Genomic DNA, 20,998 nt, shown 5'->3' on the forward strand with positions numbered 1-20,998 from the left:
GGCAAATGATGGGGGAGCCGTTTGAAGGGGGAACTGTGGGAGAAGTTGCATGCGCAGTGTGTTGCAGCGGTGTACCCGTTAAACTGTCCTCTACACAATTATTTAATCTACATGAAGCATGTAATTGCTTGGCTCCCTTGCAAGTCAATGCATTCTTGTGGTATGGGATAGCTATGGGATTCTAGGATCGATTCGTTATTTTAGGAGTGCATTGGCGAATGTAGCACCTCCAGTTGATGCAGGGGTCACGTGAAACAATTGCTTACTGCGTACATGAGTCTAAAACAGTTGATGCACCTATCACGAACCTAAGAATCGATTTTAAGCAATGAATCAGTACATCATTAGTCCATGTTGTTATCACGCCATTCTTTGAGCGCATGGCTTCCGTGACGGCGTTAGGTTTCAAAGACAGTTCTAGTCCAGAGTTCGTCTTACAGTGCAGGGCGATGTCGCTTTATGGTTTTACCCAATTGAGTGAATCGCGAGCGGTCTTCAAACCTTCGTAATTCTGAACGCTGTTGATGCCGCCAACACACAGGCCCTCTCGTCAACACACACGCCCTCTCGTCAACACACAGGCCCTCTCGTCAACACACACGCCCTCTCATCAACACACACGCCCTCTCGTCAACACACAGGCCCTCTCGTCAACAAACAGGCCCTCTCGTCAACACACACGCCCTCTCGTCAACACACACGCCCTCTCGTCAACACATGCACAATACGCACGCCACGTTGCTGCCGTGACGCACGCCGGTCGACCGAGGGCTTCGGAGGCGATGGTTCAGTGACTCGCGCGGAGATGCCGCCGACCCTTGACCTCCTGCCCTGTCGCCCCCGTCTCATCCCCTCGCTCCTCGCAGGCTGCGGGGGAGACCTCACGGGACCGAGCGGAGAGTTCAACAGTCCCGGCTACCCGAACAACTACCCCAACAACCGCGAGTGCCTCTGGTTCCTGGAGACGTCGCAGGGCAGCAGCGTGCAGCTCACCATCGACGTGTTCGAGGTCGAGAGCCACCCCAACTGCAACTACGACGTCCTGGAGGTGAGAGGTCGTGCCGTCGTCCACGTCGCGGTTCGCAAGCGGCCACGTCGGCCACGGACTCTGGCCTCCTCCCGTGATTTCCTTCCCGTCCTTCGTGCCCTGGAGCGTTCATTCTCCCGATTAGCGCGGTAGCCTGTACGTACGGTGCGAAAGAAGGCCATCACACACACACACATCAACATACGTACATTATTGTCCTGCCCCCCGCTGCTCGTCTTTTATCCATGTTTAAATCGCTCTATGCCCCTCTTGGCCAATGCACATTGTTCTTTGTGGTGTTTTCACCGGTACCGAAGGTTTTCCTACCGATGATTTTGGAAAACGTGAATATCATTTTTGTTATTGTTGTGATAACTTTTTAGTTGTTTGTGCTTTTTTCTTTGGTGCCATTTCTTAATTTAGTTTATTCATTTTGATTTTGCTTGGTAGTAGGGTTTTAACTGGCTTGGTATTGGCTGATATATATAATTAGTATACATTGTTGTGGGATGCTATTAACACCATTGACACGATATAAAATACAATTACTGTTATAAATAATATTTTAGAAATCCTTACCCCTCCGCTCGTGATCACCGTCCCATTCCACCGTCACGTACCTACCTACGTTGAACTTCTTTCCCACCGTACGTAGTCAACCATGGTGCTGATCTCACGCATGACGTCCCCTCTGTTGTCTTCTCCTGATGGCGGGGGGGCACCTTTGTCCTTGTGCCAGGTGTACGGGGGTCCCGACCTGAGCTCGGTGCGACTGGTCCAGCTGTGCCACTCGCAGCCGCCCGGCCAACCTCACCACGTGAGCAGCACAGGCAACCACATGGTGGTGCGCTTCAAGACCGACGTGTCCGTCAGCAAGAAGGGATTCCACGCCTCCTGGCAGGAGAGGCCTGGAGGTGAGCCCCCCCCTCCTCCCCCGGAAGGATGTAGGGACGTGGTGGTAGAGGGCATAGAGGTGCTTGTAAGATTGCATTTTTGAGATTGTGCCTTTGTGATTTTGTTTGTGAGATTGCATCGGTGAGATTGTACTTGTGAGATGGTGCTTTTCAGATGTGCTTGTGAGAGATTGGGTAACCTATTCAATGTGCTGGAGGGCTGGAAGAAGCAATGGAGGTTTTTAAAGATGTTTCCAGGATTTTTCTCTATTTGTGTTATGTCCATGCCGTTAGAACACCTGTGCATTCGGCCCATTTAATGCTCAAGAGAATGGCGAAATTATTATTTTCCATCCGATTTGTGGAAAATGAAACGAGGTGCAATTTGAAAATAAATTGGTTATGACGATGATGGTGATCATCACCAGCATCATCATCAACATCATCAATTGCCTTTGCAAGTAGATACACGTTACAGAAACACGGGCCGCAAACCAAATAATAACTGAACATAGGTAAGCGATGATCAATGATCTAATATTGATTCTTACACTTGCCGCTCATGCACTGAACCACAGACATAATGATCTATCATTTATGGCTCGTATACAACTCTGTGTAAGTGTTTTTACGAACGGGTAGTTATTACAATCATCTTCCCAGGAAAGGCATTACTCTTATTCCGGGATGGCTCTGCGGTGGCGTGTTTGTCCCGTGCTGAGTCGGGAGGAAAGCGGAGGACCCCGGAAAAGTTTCAGTCGGTGGTTGGCGTGGAAACGCGAGAACTGCAATAGAGTCCGGTGCGCTCGACAGCGCAGCAGCGACGACTAAATAATTGCTACTCGGATCAAATCGCGACCAAAAATTGTGACAAGACGTCAAAATGTGGGGGAAGATGCGGCGGTGGTGAGAGGTGCGAGGGGAATTGGTGAATCATGAAATGCCTGAAATAAACTTGAGAAACGAAGATGGCATCCCCTGTGTACCAGGTGTTCGCGCTTGCGCTGTACGGCTCTCCCGCGGGTTTTTTCGGGATGTTGCCGCGCGCTGTTCCGGCACGACGTCCGACGTTTCGCTCCCTCCCCCCCACTTGGGAGCGAAACGTCGGCTCGTCATTCTGAGCGAAGCCGGGGTACGGCTCGAACACGCGTCGTCGCAGACACCCCCTCTGCCTCTTTCCTCTCAACTTTGTTCCTTTCAACTTTCCCCCCATCCACACCACCCCCCACCTATTGTCCCCGATGCCCTCCCTGCCTCCCTCAGGCTGCGGCGGCAATGTGAGCGCCCCGAGCGGAGAGATCCACTCGCCCAATTACCCGCAGCCGTACGGCACCAACGTCGACTGCTCATGGCTCGTGTCGGTGGCGCACAATCACCGCGTGCAGCTCGCCTTCAACACCTTCGACCTGGAGACGCACAGCAACTGCAACTACGACTACGTCGCTGTAAGGCTTGCGCAATCGCCTCGCACAATCGCTCGCTCGATGCTCGCTCTCGCGTCCATGCCCCGTTGGGCTCATGTGTGTCCAGCCAGGCCTCCGTGGCTCCACCATGAATCAATCGCTCTCTCAGTGGACAATGTAACAAAGTGAGAGCCCACCGTCACCAATGTTCGATGATGCTTAATGTTGATGACAACGACGGTGATGACAATGATGACGTTGATGATGCTTAGGATGTTTGATATTGACGGCAATTGCAACGACAGCGATGATGTTGATGGGGACAGTGATATTGATGATGATGACGTTTTGATGATTACGAAGATGTTGATGGTGATTGCCGATGATGATGATGATGGTGGTCGTGGTAGCGTCTCTCAGCAGGTTCTTTATAACAGCTTTGGTGTTCAGTTTGTTGTCCTTCACCCGTACCTCCGATTGCATGCCTAAAACAATTGTAAAAAAATATTTTACCAGGTAAGGCCCACTGAGGCACATAGCTGTTTTTCAGAAGCGACCTGGCCACAAATGTTAGGTCTACAAAGTGGCTTACCGTGCGGAAAATTCATAGCAGGCGAATACTCCGGACGTACATCGATTCTCATTGCGGAGGGAAAACCCGGAGGGCCCGGAGAAAAATGTCCGCGAACGCGGGGAGAGAGAGCGAGAGAGACGCGTAAACTCCCAACTACACATCAGCAGGTGTCAGGGTCACGATCGAACCCACGACCTCCTGCATACCGGGCGAGGGAGTTGACATCTCCTCGCCACCGCGGCGCCCCTGCGTCCATGCGTACAGGTGCACGACGGCAGCAACGAGCACGCGCCGCTACTGGCGAAGCTGTGCGGCACGGCGCTGCCGCCGGCGCTCGCCGCCACGGGGAACGTGCTGTTCGTGCGCTTCCGCTCCGACGGCAGCGTGCAGCGGCACGGCTTCAGCGCCTCCTTCAGCACCGGTGAACGGCGGCGCCGTCGTCGTCAACGTCGTCAACGTCGTCATCAGCACCGTCGTCATCACTGTCGTCATCAGCACCATCGTCGTCACCGTCATCAGCACCGTCGTCATCACTGTCGTCGTCAGCACCATCGTCGTCGTGGTTACCAACATCAACACCGTCATCACCGTCATCATTAACGTCATCGTCATCAACACAATTATCGTCGCCATCAACACCGTCATCGTCATTGTCATCATCAACACCATGATCAACATCGTGGGCAATACGATCATCAGAGTCATCACCGCCATCAACATCAACATTATAATCGACACCATTATCCACGTCATCATCAACATAATTTCACCATCATCAACATCAGTAATTATCAAATTGCCATCATCATCAACATCATTATCACGACCATTAACATCATCGAGCCTTAGTCTCATTACAACGTCCATCGAGTGAGTGTCTCCTATCGCTGAACGCCATCCGACTCCCGCCCCTCTGTCCACCGGCTGCAGGGTGCGGGTACAGGATCATCGCGGACGCCGTCGGCGGTGCCGTCACCTCCCCGCTGCACCCACACAACTACCCCAGCAACCAGAACTGCAGCTGGATCATCGAGGCGCACGAGAACTGTGAGTCACTATGAACTATTTTTTTTATTTATTTTTTTTACCAGGTAAGGCCCACTGAGCTGTAGAGCTCTTTGTCAAAAGCGACATCACAAATGTTAGCGAAGTGTCTCAGGTGGAAATTAATAGCAGCCGAATACTCTCGACGCATGATGTTGATTCTCAATGTGGAGGCACCCGGAGAAAAATCCACGCGACCACGGGGAGAACACGTAAGCCCCGAATACACAGCAGACGTCAGGGTCGGGATCGAACCCACGACCTCCTGTATACCAGGCGAGGTAGTTAACATCTCCTAGCCACCACGGCGCTCCATGAGTCCCTGCGCCGCCACCCCAACCGGGGCTCAACGCTCGCGCATCGCAGCCAACCGGCTCATTTGCCGTCCGTGCTGTCGCCAGCTGCTCCTGCCGCATTGACTTCTTCTGCTGCCGCCGCCGCTGCCTCTGCCACTTGCAGTCGGCCACGTGACCGTGTCGTTCACGGAGATGGACATCGAGAACCGCGGCGCCAACTGCAGCACGGACCACCTGGAGGTGCTGGATGGCGACAATCCGTGGGCCCCGTCAGTGGCGCGGCTGTGCGGCCGCGACCTGCCGGCGCCCATCACCTCGCACGGCAACGCCCTTCACCTTAACTTCGTGTCGGACAACGTGCTGGAGGGTGCAGGATTCCGCCTCGTCTATGGCGCCTCCTACTCAGGTTCGCACGCCGTCTCATGCCCGTCACGACGAACCGCGGAGGGCGCTTTAGAGCCGTCGGACACAGGGCGGTCGCCACGTCACGTGCTCTCAGACCCGCCTCTTCGGCCGTCTGGGACGCTCTTGCTTCCGACATTAGGAAGCGCTACGCACTTTTGAATCATCTCAATTGAGAAACTAATTGCTTTAGAACCGCTTTTTGTGTTTAGTTGTCATTCCCGCACACGGTGCGAAAGAAATTCAACGTGCACACGTACAGCACTTGGCTGTCTGTGGCCCAGCTGTGTGTGGAGGCGGTAGCGAGGGTTGATGGATCGCCGCACACACGCGTGTGAAACTGCCCTCCCCGTGAGCATCGAGGAGTAGCCGTACCCCTGGCTCACCAGGAGAAGGAGGTGCGGCAAAAATGTTCCGTCTGTACGGGATAAAGTGATTCCCCCTCGCACGTGTGGGTTGTCTCCAGGAGCTCCGTTTCCCTCCCACATGCAAAACATTTATTCATTTGCTGGTAACATAAAGAGGACCGCAGAGCTTGGGCAACTGTTGGTTCCTCGCGCCTCTGAGTCGGGGTTCTCTCTCTCCGAGAGTAAGCAAATACCATGCGGCACGTTACAAGTTTAAACTATTATTATCATTTTGATTTAAAACTTTCGTGACTGCAGGACATATTCTTGGTTCTTTCGGTAAAGTCACGTAAAATACAAATACAAAAATAAAAATGTAAAATAAAAATAAATGTTAAATAATAAAAGCAAAAAACCCACGACGTTTCAATCGCAACACAAGCGGTCTTCATCAGGTAAGGCCCACTGAGATTCATAGCTATTTTTCAGAAGAGACATGGCTATCACAAACGATAGCTCAACGAAGTGGTTCATCACGTGAAAATGTACAGCAGCCAAATAGTCTAAATGCACGTTTCTAAATGTGGAGGGGAAAACCGGAGGACTCGGAGATAATTCCACACGACCACGTGGAGAGCGACACGCAAACTCCGAATATACAGCAGCAGGCGTCAGGGTCGGAATCGAACCCACGACCTCCTGTATCCCGGTCGAAGTGGTTAGCATCTTGACGTCACGATCGCCGTCGCGGACGCCTCGTGACGTAGTTGCGCCGGTCGGCTTGGCGGCGGTCCTGTCGGCGCGTGCAGCGTGCGGAGGGACGTTCCATGGGGAGACCGGGGCCTTCAACAGCCCCAACTACCCTGAGCCGTACCCCTCTGACACGGAGTGCACCTGGGTGCTGCAGAGCTCTCCCGGAAACCGCGTGCAGCTCACCTTCAGGCAAGAGGCGCTTTCCCTGCAGCTCTCTCTCTCTCTCTCCTGCTCTCCTATTCATCCTCAATCTCCCTCCTTCACACTGACACACGAGTGAAACCACACGCACACACACACGCGTGCACTCGATTCAACTATTGAAAAACTACTTTATTTGACCAGCTAAGGCCCACTGAGCTGCATAGATCTTTTTCAGAAGCGACCTGGCTATCTCAAAGTGGCTTATCATGTGGAAATCTATATCAGCCAAATACTTTGAATGCATGTTGATTTTAAATGTGGAGGGAAACATCGGAGAACCTGGCGAAAAATCCACACAACCGCCGGGAGAGAGCACATGCAAACTCCCAAAATTGCGTAGACTTGCGTAGAGACCCACAGACTCACACACAGACCCATGGAGTGACTTTGGGACGTGAGTGACATTACTGGCGCGGTCCACGGCGTAAGACCGGTGGCCGCATTCGCACCGTGGGCCACTCTTGGTCTCCCACCAGCGCAGGAGACAGCCGCACCCGGCGTGCGACCTCGACGCCCGCGTCCGCTAGGCCGCCTGCTAGGCCGTCCCACCCCTCCGATTCCCACCTGACGGGCGGCCGCGCCGCGGTGCCGCAGGTTCTTCCAGCTGGACGGCCCGACGGCCTGCGGGGCCGAGGGCGACGGGGACCTCGTGGAGGTGCGCGAGAACAACGCGACGGGGCCGCTGGTCGGGAGGTTCTGCGGCGCGAGCCTGCCCCCCGACTACACGCTGGTGGCGAGGCACGTGCTCTGGGTCAAGTTCGTGTCCAACGGCCACGGCAACGGCGCCGGATTCATGGCCGAATTCTCTCACCGTGAGTGGAGCGCATGACACGGGGGGGTGGGGGAGGAGGGGGGGTGGGCGCATGAGGTCCACCCCCCGATGTTGTTACCCATAGTGCAGGGCCCATGCTCAGGAAATGTGAACGCTGGCCATGACGGTTGCCACCTATCCTGGTTTTTCCAGGACTCTCCTCTGTTTGAGGTAGCTGCCGTCCTGGGGAATCTGTGAATCTTCCCCGGACCATTGAAAGTCCTGTTTCCTTGTCAGTGTCGGAATGATGACAACACCACACCACTCAAGACAATGCATTTACGTGCAGTTCCTAGCCTCTTGTGGAATTGTGAGATTCTCTTCTGGTTTTTATTGTAACTCAGAAGTGGCAACACTATTGCCCACAGAGCTATGTCATTAGCGTTAGAGGATTATAGAGTGACAGGTACGAGAGTTACATAGTTGAACACAGTGCCATGCTCAACATCTTATTTCATGCCTGACGATTTGTAGATTTAACACCGACCACAGTGTGCTTGAGATTGGCACTAACCTTCCTGGGAGCTTTTATTCGGGATCCATTCGGATTCACTTCGAAGCTCCCAGCACGTGGAGCGAAACGTCGGACATCATGTCTGCAGTGGGTGGTCGTACAGAGGCCGTCGTGCCAACGCGCGCACCTCTCCCGCATTTGCGATGCACAGAGTTCGGGAACGACATCACGGGCACCAGCGGGCAGGTGGCGTCGCCTTTGTGGCCGCGCACGTACCCGCACAACGTGGACTACCGCTGGACGATCCGCGCGGGCGACGCGAGCGAGCGAGTGCACATCACCTTCTTGGAGATGGACATCGAGGACTCCACTGTCTGCACCTACGACAAGCTCTCGGTGAGCACTGCCCACCCCGCTCCCCCCCCCCCCCACCCCCACCAACACCGGGGAAGCTGCCCCATTTGCGCGGAGCGTCGCAGGGGAGGTGTGACGAGAACCTACGAGAGGTAAAACAATGACGTCGTCGTCGTCGTCGGGAACGCGACGGCGAGAAAAACCATGAGGGTCTCGCGTGACCTTTCCGACCCCCCCGCCACAGGTGCACAACGGGCTTGACTCGAGCGCGCCGCTCCTCGGGACGTTCTGCGGCTTGACGCCGCCCGGCCCCCTGCGCAGCACGGGCAGCAGCATCAGCCTCTTCTTCCACACGGACTCGTCCGTCGCCGGGCGAGGCTTCCTGGTTGATTGGCGCGTCTTTCCGGGCGACATCGACCCCTCCGTGCCACCCACCATTACCCCTGGTAAGAGCGAGGTGCGATGGTTGTCCTTGCCCTCTGGCCCAGGTCAAGATTCAAGGGTTAAAGTTTCAGTGCTAAGTGTCTAGGCCCGATCCACTGTGTTGCAGAGTACAAACAGATTATCACAGTCGAGCAAGGAAAGAAATAGCCGAGAGATCGTGGCGTTTGCTGCTTGCTGCAGGGGATCATGCTGCGAGCCAGGCGGCCGCCCTGGTTAATACTGAGGGTGCGTTGTTCACACACACACATACACACTACTCTTCGTATGTTTTACGGTGGACGTTAAAGATCCCGTGGCGTTTTTTGAAAATGAGCAGACCACTTATGCTGGCATCGACGTCCAATTTTGCGAGGTTTGAAAAATGACCATCACATATAATAGTTTTTTTTTTATATATATATGGTCCTGTGTCACACAGAGTACAGGGCCCCATGCCATTTAGACACTGTACAGGGCCCAATGTCACTTAGACACTGGACAGGGCCCCATGTCACTTAGACACTATACCGGGCCCCATGCCACTTAGACACAGTACAGGGCCCCATGCCATTTAGACACCGTAAGGGCCCCATGCCACTTAGACACTGGACAGGGCCCCATGCCAATTAGACACAGCACCGGGCCCCATGTCACTTAGACACAGCACCGGGCCCCATGTCACTTAGACACAGCACCGGGCCCCATTTCACTTAGACACTGTACAGGGCCCCATGCCACTTAGACACTGTACACGGCCCATGTCACTTAGACACAGCACCGGGCCCCATGTCACTTAGACACAGCACCGGGCCCCATGTCACTTAGACACTGTACAGGGCCCCATGCCACTTAGACACTGGACAGGGCCCCATGCCACTTAGACACTGGACAGGGCCCCATGCCACTTAGACACAGCACCGGGCCCCATGTCACTTAGACACTGGACAGGGCCCCATGCCACTTAGACACAGCACTGGGCCCCATGCCACTTAGACACTGTACAGGGGCCCATGTCACTTAGACACTGTACAGGGCCCCATGCCACTTAGACACTGGACAGGGCCCCATGCCACTTAGACACTGTACAGGGCCCCATGTCACTTAGATACAGCACCGGGCCCATTGCCACTTAAACACTGTACAGGGCCCCATGTCACTTAGACACTGGACAGGGCCCCATGCCACTTAAACACTGTACAGGGCCCCATGCTACTTAGACACTGCACAAGACCCCATGCCACTTAGACACTGGACAGGGCCCCATGCCACTTAGACACAGCACCGGGCCCCATGCCACAGTACGAGGCATGCCTTGGGGCGTTACAACCCACGGAGGGTGCGTGCCGTGCCACGGGGTGGGAGACGTCACGGTGGGTCCGAGCACCTGGCCCACCCAGCGACCGCCGCGATGGGTTTGCGACGCTCCTCCGCTCTGCCCGCAGGCGCGTGCGGTGGCGAGCTGGCGGCGGGCGACGCGGCGAGGGCCATCTTCTCGCCGGGCTGGCCCGGGGAGTACGAAGACAACCTGGGCTGCGCGTGGGTCATCCATGCGCCGCAGGGCCATAGCGTCCAGCTCGACGTCCTCTTCATGGACATCGAGATGCACGGATCCTGCTTGTACGACTACCTGGGCGTGCATGATGGTGAGGGTGGGTGGGGGGCAATTGGAGGTGGGGGGGGGCACGTGGTAAGGGTTGCTATGCAAAGTGGAGGAGGTCTGTTAAACCGACAGTGCGGGTTATCTCAGCTGCTTTCACTCCTGGAGAGGTCGTCGATTCCACGGTAAAATCATGAAAGTAGTAGGCCGTTGCGTGCCATAGTCATGGACCACATTTGCCAAATTACATGAATATTACTCATTTGTAAAAAAAAAAAACATAATCCCAGCCCCTCACTGTGAAAATTTGAGTGAGGTTTTCCTGAAAAACACGCAGAATAATCACAAGACCAGTGGAGCAATATCAGCCAAAGGTGATAATTGAAATGGGACTGCACAGACAATCAGCTTTATTTATAATTATACTTCGCTTTGTCCGCTGCCAAAAATGAAGGCCTCCTCACCCTATGTCGGCCGTGGAAATTTTTCGACCGTACTTCGCCACGCTGGTCAATGCAGGGTGATGACAGCAAGAGCTCAGGAATATCGCTCTGACAATAGCCGTGGCCAGGAATCGAACCCAAGGCTCCGGGTTCATAGTGCAGTGTGCGACCACTGCGCCACCACCCCACATGCGATGTCAACGTGAGTCTTCGAGAAATGTGCTTTTGGGACGGGCGTAACATCTACGCGATTGTTCGTGTCAGCCGCTGAGGGCATGACGGATTTATTTTTTAAATTTCCGTCGCCGTGTGCCCCTCCGTGCTGTTCGCGTTCCGTTGTAACGCGCACCGATGCCTGCTTTATCGAGGGCGATATTGGCGCGTAAAATAAAGACTGATTGACAAGATTGATATTGCACGGATCAGTGAGTTGGAATTTTACAATGATAGCGGTGTGAAGGTAGCGTTTGCCTTTAACAGCACTTGCCCTTCCCCCCTTACGTTCCCTCGCGACCACAGGTGACAGTCTCAGCTCCCCCAGGCTGGCCCGGCTGTGTGGCCGGGACCTTCCGGGCCCTCTGCACTCCACGGGCAGGTCCATGTACCTCTACTTCTACAGCGACGTTCACACGCGCGGCCTGGGCTTCAACGCCACCTTCCGCAGCGGTGAGCAACGCCCGCTGTGACGACGGGGGGGGCCCTGGGGGGGGGGTCTTTGTCGTCCTGAGGGGGGGGGGCACGTGGTCCTGGGGGGGCCACGTGGCCCTGGAGTGGGACGTGTCGCTCTGGGTGGGGGCTCGTGCTGTGTATGAGATCACGGAGCCACCACCGCTGAGACCTCGGGGTTACAATCCGGGTTTTAATCCGTGAGGTCTTTTTGTCGTTCTACCCATTGCTGAGCGAGATGTTAACTACCTCGTCTGGTATACAGGAGGTTGTGGGTTCGATCCTGACCCTGACGCCTCTATATTTGGAGTTTGCATGTTCTCCCCGTAGTCATACGCACGAACCAAGCTGCTCAATTCATCTACTAGGTTGCATTTGATTTTTTACTTCACGACCTACCAGAGTCTTTCAAACGCCTCTCAGGCAGTCCGTGCCAATCTGTTCTAATGCCAGTGGATCAACAGAAGCGACCAATTGCTTTATAATAAGCGATTGGGTTTTCGCGCCGAAATCGCAGGCTGCGGGGGCCGCTACAACGTCGACCAGGGCGTGATCACGTCGCCCGGCCGCCCCAGCAACTACCCACCCAACAGCGACTGCGTGTGGCACGTGACGGCCAGTCCCGGCTACGTCATCTCCACCAGCTTCACGCCGCCCTTCCAGGTGCAGGGCACCGGGGTCAACTGCGCCGGAGACTTCTTGGAGGTGAGGACGCACAAAAAGAAATTGTCCCCCCCACACAGCCCATATAGCCTTAACAGACTGTTGGGGACAAGTGCTGTTCGCGAGCACACGTGGGTGTCTTCCTAGTGGCGATGGTTACACACCACACCAGGTACTCATTTTGGCCCAAGACCGGTTCAGATAATCGTCAATGGTGTTGGCCATGAGCAGGAATCGAACTCAGGTCGCCCGCTACGTAGCGCAGCTCGTTAACGGCCGCACTACCATATTACTATCAATATGATGACGATTTTGAAATTGTGACCGTGATGTTGGTGGAGCCGCGAGTACGAGAGCCCGTTGACGACGGCACGGTGCAGCCCCTCGTTTGTTCGTTCCACGCACCGCTCACGCCGCCGCCCCCTCTCCCCCACAACCCCCCCCCCACCCGTTCCCATCCCAGCTGCGCAACGGCGCGAACGCGACCTCGCCGCCCCTGGCGTCGTCCGGCGACGGCACGGGTCGCTACTGCGGCAACAGCCCCCCGCCCACCCTGAGCACGACGGACCGCGACCTCTACGTGCACTTCCACTCGGACGGCGGCGCGGAGAACCACGGCTTCGAGATGCGCTTCCAAGCGCACGGCGCTGGTGAGGGCCGCTGGCGGCGCACGGGACGACGATTGCGGGCCTCGTTTCGGGAACCTTAGGATTGGAAGCTCGTTTCTTTACGGCTGCTTTCTGCGTTTAGTTTTCTGTCCTTGCTCCCCGCGCCTTCGATGAGCGCGGTTGGCTACATGCAGTGCGAAGTAAGTTCAACACACGTACGTAGATACGTAACCAGGAACCACAATTGAATTGTTAAGAGTATTTGGCTGCTAAATACCCTTTCACGTGATAAGCCACTTCGTTGTGCTCTCATTTGTGGCCAGGTCACTTCTGAAAAATAGCTATATAGCTCGGTGGACTTTACCTCGTAAAATAAATATAAAATAGTATTTGTGACCTTGTCCTGCACGGCGTCATTTGGCCAAAGTGCCACGTTAGCATGAGGAAATTAATATGCTGGATTAAAGGGGCACACTCTGGTCAGAGATTGAGACCTCGTTTAGGACTTTGCTGTAATCAGGATCTCAATGACATCTCCTGTAATCAGATGGGTGGGACTCATAGCCATGAAATGTTGCAGGCATTAAGAAAAAAAAACTCCAACATGTCTGGAGTGACCAACTGCCCAGTATTGTTCCAGCTCGTCTGTGATTCATCAGCAATTGCGAGATGCAATGTGCATGAACGACACGATATAAATTCATCATTAGATTAACAAAACAAGTATTTCTATCTCAGCCCCATTTATTTGGGGAATTGTCTCCATTCCACTGCTCATGAGCCAGTTCCAGAGTTCTAACGTCTTCATCTTGTTACAACGCGACACCGATAGCTCGACCGCAAGACAATCTGAACGAGGGACGAAAGACGCGAAAAGAAAATTGAAACCCGCGCCCCCCCGCCCCTTCCCCACCGCCCCCCCCCCACTCCCCTCCCCCCCGTGCCGTGCAGGCTGCGGCGGCGTCCTCAGCCTCACGCACCAGAGCCCAAGCAGCACGGTGACGTCGCCCAACCACCCCAACAACTACCCCCAGAACATGGACTGCGTCTGGATCATCACGGCGCCGTCCGACGAGGCCATCCAGCTGGACTTCGTGGAGCCCTTCTACATCGAGCCCCACCAGAAGTGCGAGCGACGGCCCCGGCGACACGACCCGAGTTCGATTCCTGTTAACGGGCCAACGCCAGTGACGATTATCTGAAACGGTCCAGGGCCTCCCCTAGGTCGACTCAGTCTCAAATCGGTACCTGGCGCGGTGCGTAGTAGTCAACATCGCCACTGGGGAAGCTGAAGGCGGCCGTGTACGTGGTGCTGGCCACCCACCCCCTCGTGTGCCACAGTGCCGGCCTTCGTAGATGCTCGCTAACGACTGTTAACCTTTTCCCGTTCCAAGAAAACTGCAAGTTGGTGGGTTTCCCGTTCACCGCAAAATTTCGGAACACAGCAAGCGGTTTCGCGTTAATTTGATTTACTGAGGCATAGCGCCGTTGTTTTCCCAGAAATTGTACTCACCGCAGAGAACTGTCGCGACACGACCGTACTCCACGATAGCCAGGGCCATACCGTGCCACACGCCCTCCCGCCATGGCCTGGTGGGAGCGTCGGTACCGACAAAGTCACTTTGTGTTAGTTTACGTTCCCGAGACGTTCACGTGCGTCATCGGAATGGGTTACGGGCGACACGGGGCGACCTTTTTCTTTGCACGCGTGTGAGACTCCGCGACCTCGTAACCGCCCCCCCCCCCCCTTTGTCCTTCCATGCCACAGCTGCGTGTACGACTACCTGGAGGTGAGGGACGGCGGCAGCAACGACGCGCCGCTCATCGCCCGCCTCTGTGGCTCCCAGAAGCCCTCGACGCAGAAGTCGAGCGGCAACGTGATGCGGCTTCGCTTCCGCACAGACTCCAGTGTCACACACCCCGGCTTCAATGCCCGCTACTCCCTTGGTACTTGCTGGTCGTCGTCGTCGGCAACTCCATCATCATGAGTGCACTTGTTAACCTCGTCATCGCCGTGTCTCAGCATCGTCGCTGTCGCCATCTTTGTCATTAATCAGAACTGTCGATAATCAGCGTCGTCGTTGTCTTCAGCGTTATCATCTTCGGCATCAGTGTCATCACCACCTTCATTATCAACATCATCACCTGCACGATGATAGCCATCGTTCGTGGTTATCATCGTTGCCGTGGTGATGATGTCGCCGACCTCTTTGTTATCATTATCATCAACATCATTATCATCATTGTCATCATAACCTCGTCATCGTCACCATGGTCGCCGTGGTTTCGCGGGCGGCGACGTGCTGACGCGGTGTTGCCGCCGTTTGTGTTGGTGCAGCGACGTGCGGCGGCACGGTCGTGGGCCAGAGTGGCCACGTCATCAGCCCCAACTACTTGGTGGGCGAGTACCCCAACAACCTGAACTGCGAGTGGCATGTGGAGGCGCTCACGGGCCACTACCTCATCCTCACCTTCACCCACATGGCCCTACAGAGCTCTGTCAGCTGCTCGCAGGACTACGTGGAGATCCGCGAGTACAACTCCACCGGTGATGACGGCTTACTGCGTGCCACCCCCCCATGCTGTGCCACACCACATCAATCTAAGCCACGCCACACCACACCACACCGTGCCACGACACATCAATCTAAGCCATGCCGTGCCACACCGTGCCACGACACATCAATCTAAGCCACACCACACCACACCGTGCCATGACACATCAATCTAAGCCACACCACACCACACCACGCCATGCCGCGACACATCAATCTAAGCCACGCCACACCACGCCGTGCCACACCACATCAATCTAAGCCACACCACGCCACACCACGCCGTGCCACACCACATCAATCTAAGCCACACCACACCACGCCGTGCCATGACACATCAATCTAAGCCACACCACACCACGCCGTGCCATGACACATCAATCTAAGCCACGCCACACCACACCGTGCCACACCACATCAATCTAAGCCACACCACGCCGTGCCACACCACATCAATCTAAGCCACGCCACACCACGCCGTGCCACACCACATCAATCTAAGCCACGCCACACCACACCGTGCCACGACACACACCGCACATCAATAAAAGCCATGCCAAGTCACTGTCGCAGCATTACGTGCCATGCCACCACACAATATCCATGTATCTTCACTCAATGTTACGTTACTCTGCTCCATGTCATTTCACACCACTGCATGCTACTCCACTCAACTGCATTCCACTCCACTCCATGCCACTCCACTGCATGCCACTCCACTGCATGCCACTCCACTGCATGCCACTCCACTCCATGCCACTCCACTCCATGCCACTCCACTCCATGCCACTCCATGCTACTCCACTGCATGCCACACCACTCCATGCCACTCCACTCCATGCCACACCACTCCATGCCACTCCACTCCATGCCACTCCACTGCATGCCACTCCACTCCATGCCACTCCACTGCATGCCACTCCACTCCATGCCACTCCAGACCATGTCACTCTACTCCATGCCACTCCACTCCATGCCACACCACAGCATGCCACTCCACTCCATGCCACTGCAATCCACTGCATGCCATGCCAGAACACACCACTCCTCTCCCTTACAAAATCAAACCCCGTAACGGATGATGACGTTTGGAGTGGGTGACAAGGATTGACAAAATGTTCTGGACGGACGACGTGTAGGTGTGGCGTGGAATGACGCAGTGATGGTGTGGAGCGCGGTGCGGTGTGTGGAGCGCGGTGCGATGTGTGGAGCGGTGTGTGGAGCGTGGTGCGATGTGTGGAGCGTGGTGCGATGTGGAAGTGCGATGTGGGTGGATTGTCGAGCTGTGAAGGAGTGAGCCGGTGCATCGTGGCGTGACGGAATGTCGAGGTGTGGCATAGAATGACGGACCTCCGATTAGCACGTTTGGCTACAAACGGTGCGAAAGAAGTTCAATCAACACACAGTACATACATACGGAGTGACGATGCGTACGGTGGAGTGGCGGTGACGACGATGACGACGACGATGTTGTCGCGCTGGCCGTGCCGCCCAGGCCTGCTGCTGGGCCGCTTCTGCGGGCAGAACCTCCCCGCCGTCATGGAGACGTCCGACAGCTTCGCGCACGTTCGCTTCGTGACGGACGGCGCCGGGGGCGGGGACGGCTTCGTCCTTAACTTCCGGTCGAGCGTGGACGGTGAGGAGGGCGCACGCACGACAAATATAAAGATTCTCCACCACCACCACCACACCCCCCCCGTGTAGCCTTAACAGACTGTTGGGGCAGGTGCTGTTAGTAAGCAGCACCTATGAAGGCCGGCACGGCACACGATGGGGTGGGTGGCCAGCACCACGCCCGGCTGCCTTTGTCTCTCCGGTGACGTTGTTCACAAGCCCCACCAGGTACACATTTGCGGCTGAGTCGACCGAGGGGAGGCCCAGGACTGGTTCACATAATCATCACCGATGTTGGTGGCCGTGAGCGGAAATTGAACTCGGGTCACCGGGTTCGAAGCGCAGCGTAGCGCTGACCGCGATGCCACCGCTCTCCATGCACACAGACGAACAGCCGCACTTCCTGTCTAGTCGCAGGAATGTCTTTGACTTCCTCCGTTGCTCCCCGCTCTCTCCGCAAACCCTCTCCCCTCCACCGCCCCCCCCCCCTCTACCACCACAATCAGAGTGCGGAGGGGACCTGGCGACCCCGACGGGCACCATCACGTCGCCCAACTACCCGAACCTGTACCCGCACAGCCGCGTGTGCGAGTGGCGCATCACGGTGCCGCTGGGCCGTCGCGTCACGCTCACCATCCACGACTTCCTCACCCAGGACCATCCCAACTGCGCCATCGACTACCTGGCGGTAGGTGCCGGCGCGCTCAGAATCAAAACCCGGAATCTTGATTTGGACTGCAGGCAGGAATCCGATGAGCTGTGAAGCTCTTTTTCGCAGGTGTTCGGTATGGGCGGGGGTCAGCAAAGCTACAGCTGCAAACGGTACAAAAAACGGTAGGAGTGCAAAATAGGGAAAAAGGTGAGCAAGTCACTTAATATAAATAAATCACAAATCAAACATCTAAGTCCGACCTTCAGTCACAGAAGATCGTGACACATTCCCCCCTGCCGGATGTTTGCTCCACCACACCCTGGGAACCCGCACACGCCCACCGTCAAAATGTGCAAGAGACAACGGGAGGCTATTGCTCGCGAGGTTGAACCAAGCGTGTACGACAACAGGTGCACAACGGGCTGCGCCTTCGTCTCTACCTTCACCTTACCTGCCCGCTCCCCGTGTGCGACATCAGGTGTACAACGGGCTGCGCGAGAACTCGCCGAAGGTGGCGCAGCTGTGCGGGGACGTGGCCTCCGGCACGCGCGTGCAGTCATCCGGGAACACGATGCTCGTGCGCTTCCGCACCGACGCCCACAGCTCCAGCACCGGCTTCCGCGCCACCTACCACTCGGACGAGGAGGCCGGTACGGCGATGGGGTGGGGGGTAGGGTGTGGAGCGCGGGGGGGGGGGTGACCGCCGAGTGTCTGCCACGCCTCGGTTCTGTGGTCTAAGTTGTTGCTCTTGAGGGGAGATTGATCTGTTAGTTTGTTGCCTAGAGATCACATCAGAGACCGGGTCTGCCAGTCTATCGTCGAGAGACTCCACCATGGTCCGCTCTGTAAGTCTGTTTTCGAGAAAACCCCATCAGATTCTTCGATCCGTCAGTCTGACAGCTCTTTAAAATGCGCTGCCTCCACTACGACAACATAGCCCTTGGCTCAAAGCTTACTTTGGAGGCTGTTGAAGCCTTTCAGTCTTCCCTCACGACGATGTCTGACGGCGGCGTTCTCTCCCCAACCCCCCCACGGGACAGTGTGCGGGGGCCTCCTGTCCAACCCCGCCGGCGGGAATTTCACGTCGCCCGGCTACGACGGGCAGACCAACTACGTCGCCAACCTGAACTGCGAGTGGACGATCGAGAACCCGCGGCACGCCAACTCCTCCATCTACATCGAGTTCTTCGACTTCAAGCTGGAGCACCACCAGACGTGCGAGTGGGACTACATCGAGTTCCGCGTCGGTACGAGCAGCTGTTCCGTCCACCGGCATCGCTGGCAGATCTGTCAAGGGGCCAGTCAGCCAGCCAGTCAGTTGCTCAGTCAGTCAGTCGCTCCGTCAGTGAGTTCATTGTTCAGTTGATTGCTCAGTCGGTTATTCAGCGGTCAGTTAGTCAGTCGGTTGGTCGGTCAGTCAGTTAGTCAGTCGACGATTCGGTCGGTAACTCAGTTGGTGCATCAGCCAATTGGTCAGTCATTCAGTCGGTCAGTAAGTCAGTTGTTTGTTGATTACGTCAGCCAGGTGTTCAGCTAATATGTCCATCAGTGAGTCGGTCAGTAAGTCGGTCGGTCGTTTTGTCTCTGCCGCCCTCGCAGACAGCGGGAGCGGGGAGCTGCTCACGCGCCTCTGCGGGCAGTCGGCGCCCGCCGTGCCGTTCGTCATGGCGGCCCCCCAGCTGTGGGTCCACTTCCTGTCCGACCCCTTCGTGGAGGACAGGGGCTTCGCGGCGCGATACGTCTTCACGGGTGGGTAGCGGCAGGGCGGGCGGACGGGCACGGGCGACTGGGCACGGCCACCTGCGGCCGGTCTCGTTCCCCCGTGCCAGTCCACGCTCAAGGAGGCTTCTCTCTCCTAACCCCGCAAATGCGTGAAATCTTCTCCATGTGCTGTTCGTCGTTCTCTTCCTTACTGCAGATGATCACTACATCGCACTCTTTCAGATGCGCTTTTGCAGCTGTCTGGAATGCTCTTTTAATATTAGGAAGCCACTGGAGCTATGCACTTTTAAATCTATATTGAAAACTCATTTCTTTACAACTGCTATTTGTGTCTAGTTTGTTGTCCTTCCCCCGCGCCTCCAATTAGCATGGTTGGCTACGTACGGTGCGAAAGAAGTTTAACATACATACAATACAAAACGATGAGACCCTATACAAATCAATAGGACCTAATGCAAAGCTAATACAAATCAATGGGGTCCGATACAAATCGACAGGACCCAATGCAAATTAATGGGATACAATGCAAACCCATACCCAAAAAAGGTGAGGCTTTCCTGGACAAAAAATAGACGACGTAGTTCATTATAGGCTCGTGAACCCCATTCGTCTCTTGTCTACTGCGCTGAGAACCACTGGCGTTAACGCAGCCACGTGCTCCTCGCCGTTGACAATTCGCACATTTACCCCGACACAAATTTGCTGACCCCTCCCCCTCTCAACTGCGCCTAATGGCCTTGACCCTGCCGACAAGGTCTGCAGGCCAGCAACCTCAATTAAATCATCCGGCATCTCCGATGTTTAACAATGCGGCCGAGTGCTGCCTTCCGACACCACCATCATCATCATCCTCACAAGCGCCGCCTTGTAAATTTGTTAGAAGCTAAAAATTCCCGACCGATGGCGCTTCTCCAGACGGGGGGAGCGGAGAATATCACCGACGTCATTATTGCCCTTTTGAGACGTGCGGAGATGATTAACGTCTCCCACGAGAGCCGAGGCGTGCTTTGCTCCGACACTTTGGGCTTCGTGGGGAGTGCGTATACCTGCGTTGTGTACAACGTGCATGCGTGTGTGGGTCTTCACTGTACCACAACTGCGTATATATGTACTCCATATCTAATTAGACGCCTTTTTCGTACATGCGTCTGTGCGTCCGTGCGCGTACAGACTGCGGAGGTCTGCAGATTGCCGAGAGTGGGGAGATCTCCAGCCCCAACTTCCCCGCTCCGTACGGGAACAAGAACCGCTGCGCCTGGATCTTGGAGGCTCCACTGGGCCACACCATCACCGTGAGCCGTGTGCTTCTAGCTAAGCGCCATTACAGGGCTTCTCCATCCATCGTTTAGGGCGCCGCAGTGGTGCAGAGATGTTCAATCCCTCATCTGATACGCAGGAGGTCATGGGTTTGATCCCAACCCGGACGCCTGCATATTTGGAGTTTGTATGTGTCTCCTCGTAGTCGCGTGGATTTTTCTCCAGGACCTCTGGTT

General features: G+C 55.6%; 1 protein-coding gene and 1 long non-coding RNA gene across 2 annotated transcripts in view; one reads left to right on the forward strand and one right to left on the reverse strand.

Moving 5' to 3' along the window:
- CUBN (cubilin) overlaps nucleotides 1–20,998 on the forward strand; it is a 77,774-nt gene that overhangs the window by 38,273 nt on the left and 18,503 nt on the right. Inside the window, exons 29-51 of the mRNA XM_076060173.1 lie at nucleotides 867–1,048; nucleotides 1,767–1,941; nucleotides 3,184–3,365; nucleotides 4,162–4,318; nucleotides 4,828–4,944; nucleotides 5,401–5,643; nucleotides 6,796–6,928; nucleotides 7,538–7,755; nucleotides 8,420–8,604; nucleotides 8,807–9,008; nucleotides 10,428–10,628; nucleotides 11,545–11,691; nucleotides 12,209–12,396; nucleotides 12,818–13,004; nucleotides 13,914–14,088; nucleotides 14,731–14,909; nucleotides 15,301–15,510; nucleotides 17,013–17,153; nucleotides 17,638–17,819; nucleotides 18,262–18,433; nucleotides 18,824–19,030; nucleotides 19,383–19,532; nucleotides 20,676–20,797. Coding sequence (XP_075916288.1) covers nucleotides 867–1,048; nucleotides 1,767–1,941; nucleotides 3,184–3,365; nucleotides 4,162–4,318; nucleotides 4,828–4,944; nucleotides 5,401–5,643; nucleotides 6,796–6,928; nucleotides 7,538–7,755; nucleotides 8,420–8,604; nucleotides 8,807–9,008; nucleotides 10,428–10,628; nucleotides 11,545–11,691; nucleotides 12,209–12,396; nucleotides 12,818–13,004; nucleotides 13,914–14,088; nucleotides 14,731–14,909; nucleotides 15,301–15,510; nucleotides 17,013–17,153; nucleotides 17,638–17,819; nucleotides 18,262–18,433; nucleotides 18,824–19,030; nucleotides 19,383–19,532; nucleotides 20,676–20,797 — 4,055 coding nt within the window. The remainder of the gene's footprint in view (nucleotides 1–866; nucleotides 1,049–1,766; nucleotides 1,942–3,183; nucleotides 3,366–4,161; nucleotides 4,319–4,827; nucleotides 4,945–5,400; nucleotides 5,644–6,795; nucleotides 6,929–7,537; nucleotides 7,756–8,419; nucleotides 8,605–8,806; nucleotides 9,009–10,427; nucleotides 10,629–11,544; nucleotides 11,692–12,208; nucleotides 12,397–12,817; nucleotides 13,005–13,913; nucleotides 14,089–14,730; nucleotides 14,910–15,300; nucleotides 15,511–17,012; nucleotides 17,154–17,637; nucleotides 17,820–18,261; nucleotides 18,434–18,823; nucleotides 19,031–19,382; nucleotides 19,533–20,675; nucleotides 20,798–20,998) is intronic.
- Nucleotides 4,611–17,069, reverse strand: LOC142911064 (uncharacterized). Its single transcript, XR_012933280.1, has 2 exons — nucleotides 16,931–17,069; nucleotides 4,611–7,004 (listed from the first exon to the last, which is right to left on the reverse strand). It is a non-coding gene; the product is annotated as an uncharacterized LOC142911064 (long non-coding RNA).

This window comes from Petromyzon marinus, chromosome 4, assembly GCF_048934315.1.
Source record: "Petromyzon marinus isolate PM22_M1 ecotype Great Lakes invasive population chromosome 4, UKy_Petmar_22M1.pri1.0, whole genome shotgun sequence".
NCBI classification, from domain to species: Eukaryota; Metazoa; Chordata; class Hyperoartia; order Petromyzontiformes; family Petromyzontidae; genus Petromyzon; species Petromyzon marinus.